General features: G+C 43.4%; 1 protein-coding gene across 1 annotated transcript in view; it reads right to left on the reverse strand.

The window, feature by feature from the left end:
- LOC145414909 (uncharacterized) overlaps positions 1-17,707 on the reverse strand; it is a 129,492-nt gene that overhangs the window by 941 nt on the left and 110,844 nt on the right. The window contains exons 80-93 of the mRNA XM_080284325.1: positions 17,144-17,334; positions 15,564-15,723; positions 14,941-15,056; positions 14,655-14,727; positions 13,016-13,129; positions 12,040-12,238; positions 11,377-11,522; positions 10,956-11,099; positions 9,733-10,054; positions 7,991-8,116; positions 7,217-7,407; positions 6,147-6,238; positions 4,063-4,216; positions 2,415-2,591 (exon numbers count right to left, since the gene is read on the reverse strand). Of these exons, the coding sequence (XP_080140451.1) occupies positions 2,415-2,591; positions 4,063-4,216; positions 6,147-6,238; positions 7,217-7,407; positions 7,991-8,116; positions 9,733-10,054; positions 10,956-11,099; positions 11,377-11,522; positions 12,040-12,238; positions 13,016-13,129; positions 14,655-14,727; positions 14,941-15,056; positions 15,564-15,723; positions 17,144-17,334 (2,205 nt within the window). The remainder of the gene's footprint in view (positions 1-2,414; positions 2,592-4,062; positions 4,217-6,146; positions 6,239-7,216; positions 7,408-7,990; positions 8,117-9,732; positions 10,055-10,955; positions 11,100-11,376; positions 11,523-12,039; positions 12,239-13,015; positions 13,130-14,654; positions 14,728-14,940; positions 15,057-15,563; positions 15,724-17,143; positions 17,335-17,707) is intronic.

The following is a 17,707-nucleotide window of genomic DNA, read 5'->3' on the forward strand; positions in this document are numbered from 1 at the left end:
TGTTAGGTTAGGTTAGAAGGTAGAGTTTGGGGTGTTAGATTAAGTTAGAGGGTGGGGTGTGGAGAGTTAGATTCAGTTAAAAGATGGGGTTTGAGGTGTTAGGTTTGAAGTGTGTTAAATTAGGTAAAAAAGCGAGGGATGAGATGTTAGGTTGAAAGGTTGGGTCTGAGGTTACAACATAAGAAAATGGGATAGCTGGTTAGATGAAATTAAGAGGCATATGTTGGAATGGAAAGTGGGATGTTAGATTAGGTAAGACGGTGGAGTTTGGCGAGACTGTGGTGTGTTTCGATGTGTGACTGTGTTGTGTTTTTGTATGGTGTGGTGTGGTGTGGTTTGGTGTGGTTTGACTGTGGTGTGGTGTGGTGTGGCTGTGGTGTGGTGTGACAGTGGTGTGGTAGGTGACTGTTTTGTGACGTGATTGTGTTGTGGTGTGGTGTGGTGCGTGACTGTTGTGGTGTGGTGTGATGTCTGACTACGTTTTGGTGTGGTGTGTTAATGTTGTAGTGTTGTGTGATGTGTGAATGTTGTAGTGTGGTGTGCTGTGTGACTGTACTGTGCTGTGGTGTGGTGTAATGTGTGACTGTGCTGTGGTGTTGTGTGACATGTGTGACTGCGTTGTGATGTGATGACTTGTGGTGTGGTGTGTGGACGATGGTACAATTACTGGATGAAAGATGTCGATTGATGTGCCAGTATTCCCAGTTAATAAACCGCAAATTTCTGTTAACCTTGATTGATTCCACATTCTGGGTTAGGGAGTACGTGAACAAAAATAAAAAGCAGAAGGGTAGCCTACACTGCGTATGTGTGGGAGTCAAAAAGATAAGTAGGGTGACCCATTTACACACTGGAGGCCGCGTCCGAACCGAATGAGATCTTGCCAGAGTGGTTATTAAGATGTAATTAAGGCTGAATTATCTGATATATGAACCCCAGACGTGTAAATGGGATAATATTGGGAACATACAGGGTGGTCCGTAAATATCCCTGCACTAGAAACCCACTGGATGTTTATTTATGTGTTGCAGGGGCGGTTCAGTCTGCTGGTGCTGGTGTGGATAAAACAGTGGGAGTAAATAACGAATAAATGATGCAGGGTTGACATTGATCATGCTTACTGACCCACCTCCACAGCACACGAGAAATCACCCAGCAGAGTAGGACTGCTGTATATGGACGTCCCTGTAAAGTACACCCGAAATCAAAAGTCTGTGGTACACATGGTGCACACCGTGTAATATATGATAAGTCATGGATTTTTGTAAGTCCAATGTATTTTCTTGAATGGTACCGAACAGTCTCAAAATAATAATAAGACTACACTGCTACTTAAGTTATCCCTCTGTATCCATCAAGGCTGATAGGCTTTGTCTGTCGCTTTGCACTTAAATATTGAATATCTTTTAGTCTGTATGTTTGAAGCCGGGCTTTGCGGGTGTTTTGGTAAGCGCGTCCCAATACCGTCAGTAAGGGAAGTCATTTTAATCTGCGCCATCCTTACACAGTAATCGCCACTACTTTTACTGTTGTATCAAACAAAACCCTATCGTGCTGATGTTAAGAGATACAAATGATTTCACAAGACCGTGGTAAAGTGAATGACACAGTAATGTGTAAGACTTTACAAAAGTTGTGAGTTTCCCTAAGTCGTAGTACATCTAGCTGAATGGCCTCCAACAACCTCTTTTCTCTGGTCAGACTGTGGCGTTACTCTAGCATTCTCTTCATATCGACAAAGACTAATAGTTTACGTTTCTGAACACTCGACCAAAAAAGTATCAGTGCACACTTGGCACAAACTAAGCTGACATCACAGATGATGGCTATTGCAACATAGTATGTATTTTACCACGCGATGGTAAATTTGCTTTCGTTGGGTTGTCATATATTGCTTGTTTATGACATATTTTAGTCAGAATAGTAATATTCTTATTGTTATACGATCCTTAAGGCCATAACAAATTGATGCTCTTGCGACATCACAAGCCACTTGCACATTCCTGATAGTATCAGACCCCGCCTGCGCGATAAATCTTCAGATGCTGGAGAGCATCGCTAGGAACCAGGTTATCCGTCAGTTACGCACTGACGATTTTTGGAAACGAGTCGAACAACTGTGGAGTACAGCAATACTTCATATTAGGGCCGTGATGATCCCGCGTCTAGTGTCTTTGTACTTGATGGAGTGTGAAGTCAGGGAGAAAAGTTCACCGACTAATCCAGTGTCTACAATACACTTCGGGCAAGTTTGTAATTTTTTTTATTTAACGCACTGCATCGAACATTATCACCCATGGGTGGAAACACACATAAAACCTCTCTTAGCTTCTAAGAAGGAGAAGGAGAGGAGGTGAAATGTCTGACAAACCCTTCATCTCAAACGTAAAAGGAACTTCTGAACACAACTGCACCTGTGCGGGGCGTTCACTGGTGCGTGGTGGCGTGGTGGTGGGCGTGGCGTGGATGAGGGAACCCTGAAGGAGCCAGTGGGCGCGAGTACACACAGCCTGTCGAAGTCGTGTCAGGTACCACCCAGGAAAGGCCAGCAGACCCAGCCTTACCACTGAAGGGGGGGACTCAGCCTCCGCCTGTGGAAAATCAGGACTCACTTATATTCTAGTATTTTTATCTTGTCACTCTTAGGGTCTCGCCACATTGAGGTCGGAACTGGATATAGCCTGATACATACTGTCCGATCGTGTAGGCTGGGGTAAAATTTGGCAGAAGAGCACCTCGTTTCAGTACTCCACGTTCTGGACATTCCGTTTCTTAATGCCAGACATAATGTGGGTGGCAGTGAGAAGTAGAATGCCCAAAATACAGGCCAGTGAAACGGGATGCTCATTGTTCAGCTTTCATCCCAGCCTGCACGATCGGATAATTTGTCAGAATATGTCAGATTTCGACCTCATTGTGATCAGGCTCTTAGTCTAGTGATATACGAGTATGGGTATTACTAGTGTTGTGTCACTTAAAATTACAAAGTTTTTATAGTGGTTTAACTTTTCCAGTGTTTTATCCATAATCAGAGAAGTTTGCGGATGTTATAACACTAGACGATGAAGTATAATGTAGTGCATCTCAACGGACCTGAGACACCATAATGCTAGAAGCAGAGTAAGCATAGCTCCGATATGACCAAAATCAAATTAGTAGCGCAAACAAGAAGAAAATTCAAAATGTCGAAAGAGACTCCGTTGCTTAATCTGTCAGTGTCAATACTACTGAAAACCTGTCTAGTGTTATAGTCAATTGAGTCACTAAAATAAGACACATAGGCTAAGAATATTCATCTGAATATTTTCTACTGCAGCAAGTTCCGTATATTCTATGGTCCTCTTGGGCTTAGATACTGACTGTGAATACACTGATCAGTACTGGAAGTAAAAATGTTGAAAATAAGGAGAAAAACGATGTATTGTTTGCTCTAGTGTTAGCAACGTGATTATCTGGAATCATATAATTATGTAGTGGTGGTACAAAGACTTACCATGCATAATACCACTTTCTTACAAAAAACGCTTTTTGTCTGCCGGAAACAAGACTTGCACTGTAAAAAAAAAAAAAAAAAAATACTTTTATCAAATAATACCATCATCTTTCATGCTTTGATATGCCACTAGACTGGGTCCAGAATTATGGTTGTCTCCATTACGAGTATCTAAAAGTTGAACTCAGGCTCCGATGACTCAGTGTTAACTGACTAAATCGGCTGGTGTTTGCTGGAATGGACTACTAAAGCTGTTCTGACCATGAGAAGGTCAGTTACGCTTTACTGCATTTTATTTTTATTGCGCTGTGCCTATTTTGCTCCTGATGCCCTCAGACATAACGACTCTATAAGTCTCTAGGACATTAAACACTATATTTCCATCAAAGAAACGTACATTCATCCTTATATTTTCAATGTAACACACGTTCATCTTTTTCATCAAAGAAACACAAATTCATCTTTATATTTTCATCCAAGAAACATTAACGTGATCCGCATAATAGTATCTGTACATCATCCAGGATACAGTATAAACCCCTCCACTCCAGATAAAAAGATATACCCACCCATGAGAGGAGCTGTGCATGTCGTCCTTTCAGCTCCTGTGCCAGCTGTGCCACGCCCTCCACCACTCTCCTCACCCGTCCCACACTCGCTAGGTTCATCCTCATTGCCCTCTCCTCCTCCTCCTCGTCCGGCTCGTCTCCACTGCTCGTCCACCTTGAAGGGGAGATCCAGTAATTTGTACAAGAGGAGGGGTGGTGAGGAGTGCAGTGTTCCTCTAAGTACTGACGAAGCCTTGGGATCAAATATATACAAGACACCGTATACCTTGAACAGCTTAGTTCTTTCAGTAGTTATGTTCACTCCTCTTCTTGTAAATCTTGAGGGGCGGATTAGCGTCTAGTGAATGGAGGGCTGAGGGTTCCAATATTTCTCTACGCACTTACGATAAAGCTTTAGCAGTAGGGCCAGATCCTTACAAGATGGTACTGTGAGACATGCACTATCTGATCTTGACAATAGTTCTTGTTACCTGTTGCTAGTTATGTTGCTCGTCTTCCTCGAGGATCGGATCCAAATTTTAGTAAAGGAAGGGAGGAAGATCCACCATTTGCTAAAGGGTCTTGGTTTTAGTAAAGGTGTTAAGGGAGGGAGCAGTTATTTAGTAAAAGAGGGGAGGATGGGATCCACCAATTAGCAAAGGAGGGAAGGGAGAGAGCAGTCAGCTAGTAAAGGAGGAAAGGGAGATAGCAGTCAGCTAGTAAAGGAGGAAAGGGAGAGAGCAGTCAGTTAGTAAATAAGGGGAGGGAGAGTGCAGTCAGTTAGTAAAGGAGAGGAGGGAGAGAGCAGTAAGTCAGTAAAGGAGGGGAGGGAAAGAACAGTAATTCAGCACACGAGGGGAGGGAGGTATCCGTCATTTAGAAAAGGTTGGGGAGGTAGGAATCAGTCATGTAGTAAAGGAGGGGAGGGAGGGATCCATGATTTAATAAAGTAGGGGAAGGAGAGATCAACCATCTACTATGGAAGTGAGGGTGGTATCCATTATTTAGTGAGGGGAGGGGTGGAAGGGACCCATCATTAAAGAAACGGGGGAGATGAGAATCCCCATTTTGTAGAGAAAGTGGAGGGAAGGGTCCAGTATTTATTAAAGGAAGAGGGGAATCCAACATTTAGTGGAGGGGGAGGTGGGATACAGTATTTAGTAAAACGAGGGCGGGATCCAGCATTTCGTAAAGGAGGGGGATGGGGAGGGGATCATGTATATCTTTATCCACATATGACAAAGCTTCAGCAGTAGGGTCATATTCATACAAGAAAGCACTATTCCTTTCATTGGTTTTGCTTGCTTATTGCGGGGTGAGTAGTAACTGTCCATTAGCAAAAGCCAATGGGTCAATACTTTTAAATCTGAGCTCGCACGAGGTAAGCCAAACCCCCAAATTACTGACGGTCATGAATGATACAAGTGAGAGCATGATATGGGCTTAGCTTCCATGTTGCCTTACAAAGCGGATTCGTCAGAGAGGCAGAGGAGCTAAACATACATACTACTTAGCACGGATGTTACGTATGACTTAACAGGGACTGGGGTTTGTCTTCCCCTTTGCCATCTCGGGTTTAACTACTTCTGTTTGATTAAATATTTTGTCTTATATTTCGTGCTGTATCTAAACGATTTTGTTCACAATGAGAGACTTTTCGAACTCTAGAGGTTAAATATAGCCTTCTTTAACCCTTTCAGTACTAGAGGTCTCTCATATATTAAATAAAATCCTCTGGAGATAGCAATACTAACATACAAAACTATGTCAACGGATTTAAAGGGGTTAACTCCTTCACTCCGCTGACGCACTTTTAATTTCATTCTTTCTACTATAGACAATTTTACTCAGTTTAGGAAGAGTTCTGTAGTAGTAGAGGAGTTTATGAAGGCCTCTAGTGCAAAATCTCCCCGAAGCTTAATAAAACCGTCCAAAAGTGGCAAGAATGTAAGAAAGTAGTAAATATTACGGCCATCTTTTCTCCCCCTTTAGACGGACCTGCAGAAAATATGGCAAAGCTAAAATAAAAAATAAAAAAAGGATGGGGAGGGGGGGGGGGGAAGCCCAGGCCCTCTTCTCTCTTTTGTGTACGCCACCAACCTTACCTTGAGGGGTCGGGGCGCAGAAGGAACCTGTGCACGACGCGGCCGAGTATCATCAGACCTCGGGCTGGCTGGATGCTGCTCCTCTCAACTTCCTAAAGATTCACAAATATGGCCCCGTAAGTATTTTTGAAGCCTTGATGTACAGTTGTGGAAAACAATATCGTTCCACTTTTCAGTCGAACAATAAGGGAACTCTTACATAAAATTGTGAAAAGTTTGTTAGGATCCGAAGATCCTGTCACTGGGTTTCGGAAGTAATTGTTCACTGCCTCGTTAATTATTTCAGGAAAATTGATCAGAGTTTGTTTCCACAACTGTACACCTGTGAGCCATAGTTTTGCCTACCCACTACCCCTATACCAATAAGAAAATATAGCCAGGGTTATACATCGCATAAAGGTATGTTGTTAATTCGAGGTGTTTATATATATATATATATATATATATATATATATATATATATATATATATATATATATATATATATATATATATATATATATATATATACCTGTATATACTTATTTAATTTAGACTGTTCGATACTGCGTCATAGCGAACTACTTATTACTGAAGCCGACCGGGTAATGGTTAGGAGGTCCAGCACGCAACTGCAAAAACTTAAATTCGATTTCAAGGCCGGTCACACTCTTGGATAAAAACTGTTTCCTTTATGTTGCTGTTTCATTCACCATGACAGACGGGGTCCGGGATGTTAATTCGACTGTTGCATGTTGTATTCTTGGGAAATTGTGTAATTTGGTAGAAACGTGACTGCCATAAAGAACCTTGTACAGTCGACGGGCAACAATCCTAAGCCTTTTTCTTCTTTTTCTTTCTCGCGCAGTATGGCAAAGCTTCAAACTACCACCTTAATTCTAAACGTCAGATTTTGATTCGGTGTGCAGTCCTGACTACAACTTCCTTTCAGCCAGGGGTAGTACAGGGTGACATAACACTCACACTCACACACACACACACACACACACACACACACACACACACACACACACACACTAATACGAGCTGTCAGCGAGATCACGAACTCCTGCTTCTCCTCAACAACAAACCTTCTGCAGCCGCACCAGCTCTTGTCTGGCCTGGTCCTGCGTGTCGTCCCAGACCTGAACCTCCAGCTGCCACGCCTGGGTCTCCGGGGTTACCTCTCGCACCACCTGACCTGCCACCTGACCCAGCGCACCTCCCAGAGCTGACTTCACCCGACTCGCCAAGCCTGACACTGCCCAGCACGGTACCTCCACTGGAAACGCAAAAATGCCATATATGTTATGCTCTGTTCACTTTAACTATACGTGAAACTGCCATCTCTCCATATTGAACACTGAATTAATACATAAGATTAACACTAGAATATGGTGCTAGTCACGAAGAAGTGCTATGGAAAGGATAAAGGGCAGTAATATTTCCTTCTTGCACCTAGCTGCTGGAAATAGGCCGCAAGAGGTCGAATATCTCCGCCACCTGAAAGAAAGAGGTACTTACTGTTGTACCTTTACACCGGTTGTGCATTAGAAAGCACGTCAATCTCCGAAATGAAAGAACCCGAGTTCGCTACGATTCCCGGACCCCTCAGATAGCATCTTAAGATCATGTTTCTGGGGAAGACTGGAGCATAGCAAAAAACTGACCAAATGTAGAACAGACGTAATGGAAAAGAAGGCGAAGTTTGGGCCGTGCCTGTAAACCTGGGGAAACACATACATGCAGTTCTGGAAACCCCCTCTGGTAAAATCCTGAAACCTCTCTCCTACAAACCCTGATGTGCCCTTGACTTATTGTACGCGGAGACAGAAAAAGCCAGACAAGATTTTCAGATTACTTACCCCAGGGCGGCAGAGTGAAGGCATCCAGGATGTGAAGGAGCCGAGCTGTGAGGTGGTTTCTGTGGGGTGCTTCTGGCAATCCAAGCAGCATTCCCTCATGTCCCCCCACACCCTTGCACACATGCCCTGCACACAAGAAGTTAGAAAGACTGATGGATGTGCTAGTCTAGTTACACAGAAGCACACACTGACAAATACACAGAAGCACACACTGACAAATGCACACACACACACACACACACACACACACACACACACACACACACACACACACACACACACACACACACACACACACGCGCGCACACACACACAAACACACACACACACACAATATAATATGCTTAACTAATTACAATCCCTCTTCACACAAGTATATATGCAGTTAGTAAGATGTGCATGCTCGAATCATTCGGTACTGGTTCTAGATTAGGTTCTGGCGTGCCCTGTGAAGATAATGTTTCCGGAGCCCATATTGCTTAACCAATCCTCCTGAGGCTCCTTCCCCCGCGTGCACCACCCACAAATATAACTGATTTCCTATAAGATCAGTTTCTTCTTGTAGGAATACACCGGATAAAGAAATGTACATGAATACCGATAGCCATTAACTGTACTGTACCACGAGAGTAGTGAGGGGACGGTGTAGTAGTTTATATGACCATACGAAATGCTGTACTAGAAACTGAAAATTAGGGAAGGATAGACGATGATAAGGTGAAGGGATTATTAGGGTGAAGGTCTGAGTGTGGAAACTTTGAGGATCTAGTCGCTGGCCGGTGAATACGAACAAAAGGCAGCGGAGAAGTTAGGCTCAGTCACTGGGAACAAACGGATCCGGAGAATTTGTTGAATGTACAGAAGGTGTGTTTAGTCAAGGATGTCAGTAATGTGTATTAGTGTTGCATGAGGTCGACTTGCAGGAAAGGAGCAGCTTGGTGGGATGCTGGAGCTCTAAGAGTATTGGAAGAAATAAGTAAATACATTGTTTGGATGGCTGCATGAGAGGTCTGATGAAAAAGCTAAATAAAAATTGTTGCTGGGAAAACTAAAATTATGTTTGGTGTTGTAAGGGTGTCGGCTAGTAAGAAAAGAACACTTTGGTGGAATGAAGATGTAGAAAAGTAGTGAGAGAAAAGAAAAATAGATGCAAGAAAGAAATTCTGATGAAAGAAAGAGGACCGTATGAAAAGGTTAGACAAGAAAAAGAGGATGAATGTGTTTGCCGAATCTGAAAGAAAATTAATGTAAATCACTCTGAAAATGGGAAAATGTATTGAAAGATGGTGCAACTAAAAGAATGAGTGAGAAAAACTGGGAAAGTATGAGGGATGAGAATGGGAGAGGGCTGGTAAGTAAGGAACAAGTGAATATAATAATCAAATTAAAACATGAATACTAATTAATAGAGCAGTGAGGTGGATAGCACGATTGACTGTATATGCGTATGGTAGTGCATGAAGCAAAGAGAGCAACTGTGATGCTTGAGAATGTGACAGTAACAAAAGTGAAGGATGCTATGAAGTGGCTGAAGATGGTTAGATTGCAAATGTTTGAGATTTATGCATAGATGATAAAATTTAATGGACAGAGTGGAATGAAATGTCTGTGGGAAATAAGACAGAATGCGTGAATGAATGGAGTTGTTCCAATGGACTTGAAGAAGGCTATATATAATCGCATTGAAATAAAACGTTCTGAGGTTAGTGAACGTTAACAGGGAAAATACAAAGAAAACATACCAATAGCCTCGCTGGGCGACCTCTTCAGATCCAGCGTAATATCCTTCCCAGCGACAGAGTGAAGCATTATGGTTGACGTGCGTGACGGCGAGAGATGTGACGAGGAGGGCCGTGACGATGAACTAAGAGGCACTTGGGTGATCAGGTGAGTGGGGGAGGAGGAGGGATTGAGGCCCATCCTGGCACTGCGGGGACGGCTGGAGGGAGGGCGGCGTTGAGTAGTGCTGCAGGTGCTGATGGTCTTGTGAGTAAGGTGATCCGAGAACACTTTGGCGACGATGCGTTGGTCTAGCTTAGAGGACACCACGCTGCCGCACATACCCTGGGTAATGACAGATAAGAAGAAAGGAAGATATATGGATAAATATGCAGACAGAAAGGCAAGCAGGTCTTTATAAATAACTAAGCTGACATACATACAATAACCGAGTGATATCCCAGACACACTCAGTCAAAATTCAGGAGGCAATTTGGGGAACATTTCTGTGTACCAAATACTACATGAAAATGAATCCAACTCTTCACCGTTACGAAAGTACAGTAACTTACGACCTTAAGGGTGAATTGTGAGGAACACCATTATGACACATAAGGTCTCCAGTAACTGTAGTTCCTTGACGGTTGAAAATTGGACCGATATATGTATATATATATATATATATATATATATATATATATATATATATATATATATATCTATATATGTATATTCTGGTGCATACGTAACTCCGCCCGGCTATTTTACGTGTGTCGTGGGGACGGCCCAGTCAGCGTTATCAGTATCTACCTGCATCATTTATACATTCCCCACTCCAGCTGCCTCACCCACACTCACATTAGCCGCCTGTGCCATCCTCGTAAAACAGAGATAGTGGCCAAGTCAGATATTAGTACAGCGCTATTTGTGGGCCACTGTGTGTGTGTGTGTGTGTGTGTGTGTGTGTGTGTGTGTGTGTGTGTGTGTGTGTGTGTGTGTGTGTGTGTAAATAAATATATATACATGTATATGCATATATATATTTATATGTGTATGTATGTATACATATGCATATCTACCTATACCTATATCTATCTATCTACCTTTCTATGAGAGAGAGAGAGAGAGAGAGAGAGAGAGAGAGAGAGAGAGAGAGAGAGAGAGAGAGAGAGAGAGAGAGAGAGCAATATCTCTTTGCAACTATTTTCTATGGGCTACGGATGTAGTATGTCAAAGCTTTATTTACCTGTGCTAGGGCTTGTGCTAGGTGGTGCCAGTGAGCGCCAGGTGATGATGCCAGGTGTCGTGCAGCCTCCACCACCTCCCCCACTACTACCTCCGTCAGCAGTGGCTGCACCACCCATGCGTTACTCCCTCTCTCACCTCGGGCCTGTCATATGTACACACAATTACTGTACATATACATAGACAAACATTAATACAAAACATCTATACATAATATATAATTATCTATCTATCTATCTATCTATCTATCTATATATTACAGCATCACCCTACGGCGTGGTGAACCTTCTAATGGTTGGGACAGCTCAACTAGCCTACTTGCTTATGATAACTGGCTATGATTTTTTTTTTAAATATGAGAATAACCATTGCAGCCTGACAGTTTTGATTTTATAGCTACAAAGTTACGAAAATTTGCTCACGTGAAGTAGGGCGAAGACGTAGGCTGTAGCAAGGACAGAAGCGGTGACCTGCGTGGTGGTGTTGGATACGGCCTGCAGGTGGTGATAGGCCAGGGGCAGGTAGGCCGCCACAGTGCAGGACAGGCCCACTGGACGCTCGACCTGCACTGTATTTGCACCGAGGAAAGATAATAACATGTGGTGTCCTCGTCGGGCTATTTTGTGTGTGCAACTTCATGTTTTCATTAAATTCTCTGCCCATATACTAGTCAATTTATCTTTTTATCTATTTACCTGTCTATCTATCTGTCTACATATATGAACATCCATTGTTGTTTTACCGAGAATCACATTCATCATCATCATCATCATCATCATCATCATCGTCTTACTTTCCTATGAAACTGGGTTATAACAAAGTAAAGTAAAAAAAAAAAAAATGTAGAGTACCTCGTGAGTGAACCTACTTAATCTTTCACTCAACAATCTAGCACCCTGACTTCTCTGTTACATTCCACAGGCCACACCAAATCACCCACTCACACACACACACACACACACACACACACACACACACACACACACACACACACACACACACACACACACACAATAAAATAAAAAAATAAAAAAAGCTCAGAGTAACAAATATACATCACTGCACAAGAACCATGAACCACTCACCAACCACCGCACTCTCGAACCTGACGGCGGACACAGCGTTATCAGGGACCACGCAGAAGATGGTGGGCGTAGCCAGGGCAGGGGGGAGGGCGAGGAGGGCTGCGCGGGCGAGGGTGAGGGCGTGGCGGGCGACCTCACATCCTAACAGCACCAGCCACGTCCGCCGCCTGGCTGCCATCACCACACGACGACGCACCTCCTGAAGAACATTATCCTATGACCCGCTCTGACCTGATTCCATAATTTCCAGATCTACTCACTCGGTGTTGTGCTGCCTTACAGGTGACTCTGCGCTTAGAGACAAGCTAAATGGTTTCCTGTAACCCAGGAAACCATTTACTACTTTTGGTGGTAAACCATATGACCAACTGGTAGACAGCTGGTGGTTTAGTGACTTAAGAGACTTCAGCCGGATGTGGCCTTTTCGGGTCTAGGTCCAAAAGATGCCTGGGATTAACTGTTCACATGCTACCACTCAGGGAAAAGCCAGTGGTTACCCTTGCCTTATTTTTCTGGACTTAGTAACCCAGGCCTTGGTCAAAATCAGATTCCCAGAGGTCTTTAAACAAGCTCCAAGGCGCTAGAAAGTCGCTGAGCACAAAAATCACTAGAAAATCGCTAAGAAATAATACATAGTTGCTCAACCTTGCCAAAAAGGCAACTCGAGACCTAACTCCTATACTACAATGACGTACTTTATTGTTTCTTTCTTGTTTCATGAAGATTATTCAGTTTAAGGCCCCTTGTACCGAGGTGGTCAACTTGGTGGAGCTCATCGTCTTTTTGCACCTTACAATATTTCCCATAGTTCAATGGTGGAATAAGAAAACTGACTATTAGGGCCCTACAAACATTCCATAGTACCTCTTCGTGAACAGCATCACATTCTGGTGTTAATCTCTTGTTTCATCTCAGCATTCATGATAGAGAGATGGTATTTTTAGCCAAGTTAAAGTGGACAGAGGAAAGAGCTAACCTGAGGAGAAGCAGTGGCGAGGGAGAGAAAGGTGAGTTTGTAATAGGGAAGACCAGCGGCATTAGCAGTTGTCATTAGGAGTCTTGGGGCGTCCACTCCGTCACCACACCGTATCTGCACATCAGGCATAATTAATACTGCCACATCATACTACACCATCAGGAATTAGTATTACAGCCACATAATCTTACATCATGAAGAGGAAAAAGTGAAAATTATGTCCGCTGACTGCCCAAGCAATTTTACTACAGCCACATTATACTACACGAAAAAGGAAAGGTGAGAAATTTCTGCCCCCATATTGCCCAAGCACACCATGCATCAATATTCCTTCAACATCTGTGTGTGTGTGCGTGTGTACACACACACACACCCACGCCCACACCCACACACACACACAAACACACACACCCACACCCACACCCACACACACACCCACACACATACACACAAACCAATAATACTTAATCGTACAGAGTCTAGCACCTATATACCGCGTTTTGATATCACTGGGGTGCCTCTGCTCCTTTCATGGGCGTTTTCTCTTCGACAAAGAGAGTATGTTTTCACCCGTGTTTGTTTATTCGTTTGTTAGGTTATTTGTCTGCTTGCAGGATTATTCAAAAACTAAAAGAGAGATTTATACCAAATTTTGTGGGTAGATAGACCAAGTCCCAGAGAACAATCGATTGACTTTTGGGACCGATGATAGTTAGTTTGTTTGTCTGTCAGCAGGATTACTCAAAAACTAAAAGAAAGATTTGGACCAAATTTGGTGGGTATATAGCCCACGTCCCAGCGAACAATCGATTAACTTTTGGGACCGATCCTGACCGCATTCCTGATTCTGGATCCGGAAAACACTTTTTGCAAAACCCTAATCAGTCATGAGAAAACCCAACCCTTTATGAAGAGTGGTTTGGAAATTACGTTGGCCTTGTCGGAGAGATGCGCTCCATTGAGTGCCTCTCTAGTTTATTAGTGTGCCGTCACAGTAGCTTGCATCCATCATGACTCCCTTCATCAAACTCTATCCACACCATCATGTCTTCACACCATCCATTACTTTTATCACATCTGCACACCACACATTAATTTTACATCTACACCATCACGTCTGCACACCACCCTAAAATTTCATATCTACATCATCACTTCTGCACACCACCTTAAAATTTCATATCCACACTATCGCACCAGCACATAACCAATGACTTCATATTCACACCATCACACCTGCACACCACCCATGAATTTTACGTCTACAGCATCACCCGTGCACACCATCCATTAATTTTATATCTACACCATCACGTCTGCACACCAATTAACTGCACTTGCATATTCAGCAATAATTTTGCTTAAGTATTATACCATCCCCACCGCAGCGTCGTTACACACAGCTACCGCCACCACATGACACCACCAATACGACACCAAAAACACATAGCCACAGCACCACCACAGCACCACACCACAACACAACATCACACCACCACCACCACACCACAACAACACCTCTGCATCATCACACCACCGCATCACACCGCCACTACAACATAACATTACTCCACCGCCACACCATCACATTCATCCACCATGCCACCATACCACTACATCACCATACCACAACACCAACCTGTATGATATCAGTGATGCCTCTCCTGGGTGTTTTGTGCTCCCTGGTATGAAGGACGACAGCCTGAGCCAACCTAAAGAAGGACGCAACATTAACACACCAGGACGATAATCAAGCGAAACCTCATGTTAAGCATTTCACAGTTCATTTACTTCCGGTTTATCGCTCACTTAAAGGGTGTAGATTGGATATAATGTGTGTGTGTGTGTGTGTGTGTGTGTGTGTGTGTGTGTGTGTGTGTGTGTGTGTGTGTGTCTACCCATTCACGTGCACAGCCGTGACCCACCTGTTGTCCCTTGGCTCCTCTGCTTCATGTCCCAGCACCAGTGATAGAAGACGCCTGATGGAGTCCACTAGCAGGTCCTTACGCAGGTGTCTCGTCAGTACCATCTCACGGGCGGCCTGTGGGGAACGAGAGGCGGTAGAAAGGAGGCAGAGGGAGGTAAAGGGCGGTAGAGAGGAGGTAGAGAAAGTATCTGATGGTCGAGCGAGTAGGTAAAGAGGTGTGTGATGGTTGAGAAAGGAGGTAGAAAGTATGTGTATGAGGGTTGAGAGAGGAGGTAGGGAAGAGGTGTATGAGGGTAGAGAGAATAGGTAGAGAGGCGGTGTGTGAGGGTAAAGAGAAGAGGTAGAGAGGAGATGTATGAGGGTTGAGAGAGGAGGCAGAGATGTGTGAGGGCCAACAAAAGGGGTGTGCGAAGACAGAGAGACGAGACACTTGGAGAAGTCTGTTGTACTGTTTTTACTCTAACTTGGACCAGATTTTCGTCTTTTTGAAGCTTGTTTCGCTTAGTTCAGCGGGAGAAAGAGACAATAATATAGCAGTACATGCTTTCCACAGCACACACACACACACACACACACACACACACACACACACACACACACACACACACACACACACACAACCTGAAGGCGTGGATGTGTGGGCGGGAAGAGGGCGGGTAGGGCGTGTGATGTCCCCTCTAGCCACGCCGTCAGCTCTTTCACCGCTTCCTGCTGTGGGGGGTCCCTGGGTGGGGGAAGAAGGCCTACACACTGTCCCGTCAACCACACCAGGAGTCGGGCACTCTGGGGAACAATTAATGCAAAAATAAGTAAATGAAAAGAAAAAAAAAATCTAGCCAATGTCGAGTACAGACAACATTACTCATTTCAATATTTCTCATGCGACACTCAATGGCCTTCCACACCCATACCCGTGCAGTGGGTTGGGGGGAGTCACTTCAGTCCCATGACGTACTGTTTTCTTTTATTCTTGCTATTTACAGACGGTTTTATTCAGTTTAGGAGAGACTTTTCAGGCTGGAGGAGTTAGTTGCAGCATTAATGACCTCGTTAAGTACTAAAGTTGAATTAAATCGTTCCATATAATCGTCTAGCCTTAGTAAGAATGAACTAAAAAAAAAAAGACGTCACCAGGTTGAAGGGCTTAGTAGTTTTAGATGAATTTATTCTCACTTTTTTTTTTTTTTTTTTAAACTGTAGGACCCGGATATTGTCTCCACCCCTCCATTACTAGACATCCTTCCCAACTTAGATAAAAATCGTTTGGAAATAGCAAGGATGGAATGGATAATACATCCTTGGAGTAAAGAGGTTTGACTCTTCACTACTACGACGAATCTATTACGAATTTACTCAGCTTAAGAAGGACCTCTCGAAATGAAGGGGAAAAGCTCTTCCTTGGATATGTAACCCTCTCATGGTTAAAACAACTCTAGTTCTGTCTAACACCAGGGAATTTTATGAAACCCTTCAGTCCAACAATATAGGCTATTCTTTATTCTTACCGCCTGTGAATGACTTTATGGAGCTTTGGAGAGGGTCTTTGAACAGGTGGAGACAGAGCTTTCACCAACCCCTTCAGTGCTAGAGGTCTGTCAGAAAAGTTGAATTAAATCGTCTGGAGTCAGCAAGAACGAAACACAAAAATACGTCCACGGGGTGAAGGAATTAATATGAGTGTGAATCATGGGAACCTTAGAGAGTTATGCTGCCGCCATATACCTTCTCATACTCGGAACAACTCTGGTCTTCTCTTATACTTAACGCCAGACGATTTTATTGCTCTGAGAGTGTGTTATAGGAGCCTGGGAGAGAGAACGCCATCGCCATGAACCCTCTTATGGTCGGAACAACTCAACTATTCTATTCCACTAAACCTCAGACAATTTTATTTACCTGTGAGAAAACCGCAGGAACCTTTGGGTTAACACGAACATTACACGTTGATAATTTCTTTTATGCTGCTCTGTGTATCTTATAGGGAAAGAAAGTGCAGAGATTTGTCATGCCTTTTACACATTCATGATCTCTTATCTTATTTAAGATTTTGTTTAAATATAGAGATGGACTTTGAATATTACACGTTAGCGATCTCTCTTATGTTGCCTATGTCTTTCTGGAAGTAAATTACAGATATTTGTCAAGCATTTTACATTTTAATGTCTTCTATGATATTTATTGTTCCATTATTGGAGACTTACTTTCCATTGGCGCTGACGAAGAGCCTACAAGTGGTCTCACTGTGCACTCTGGGTGGAGCAGCTGCGGCGTCCACCCGAGAGTCAAATCTCTTCATTTCTCTCTGCTCCTCGCTGTGGGAAGGACCATGGTCCAACTCTGGTGAGATGCTGTCAACCACAAGGGTGCGCCAGATCCCTGCACGATGTATGTACTGTACAGTACCTACAGTATAGGACAATCTACAGAAGCATTTGCTTGCCTGTGGTCGGCGGGTCTGCTCGGCCAAACAGATCGGAATTGAGCAACAATAACAGCTGCATATTAGACGTTAATGTTGTCTTTAATCTTTCTTCATATGACCACATTCTCTAGATATATTTTTACATATTATACCTAAACGTTCTCTTTTACGTTATGTCTTTTTGATAGGGACATTTTCTGCAGGCCTATTTTGCATAATGTGTGTCAAAATTTTCTTTCACGCCTTCCTTATGTGGCCATAAACTGCAGATTTATACTCCGTATTACATAATTACACGTTAATGCTCCCCTTTTGTATTATTTCTCTTGGTTCCAGATGCAGA

This window comes from Coenobita brevimanus, chromosome 101, assembly GCF_032717465.1.
Source record: "Coenobita brevimanus isolate Jiangsu-jjx chromosome 101, ASM3271746v2, whole genome shotgun sequence".
Taxonomy (NCBI): domain Eukaryota; kingdom Metazoa; phylum Arthropoda; class Malacostraca; order Decapoda; family Coenobitidae; genus Coenobita; species Coenobita brevimanus.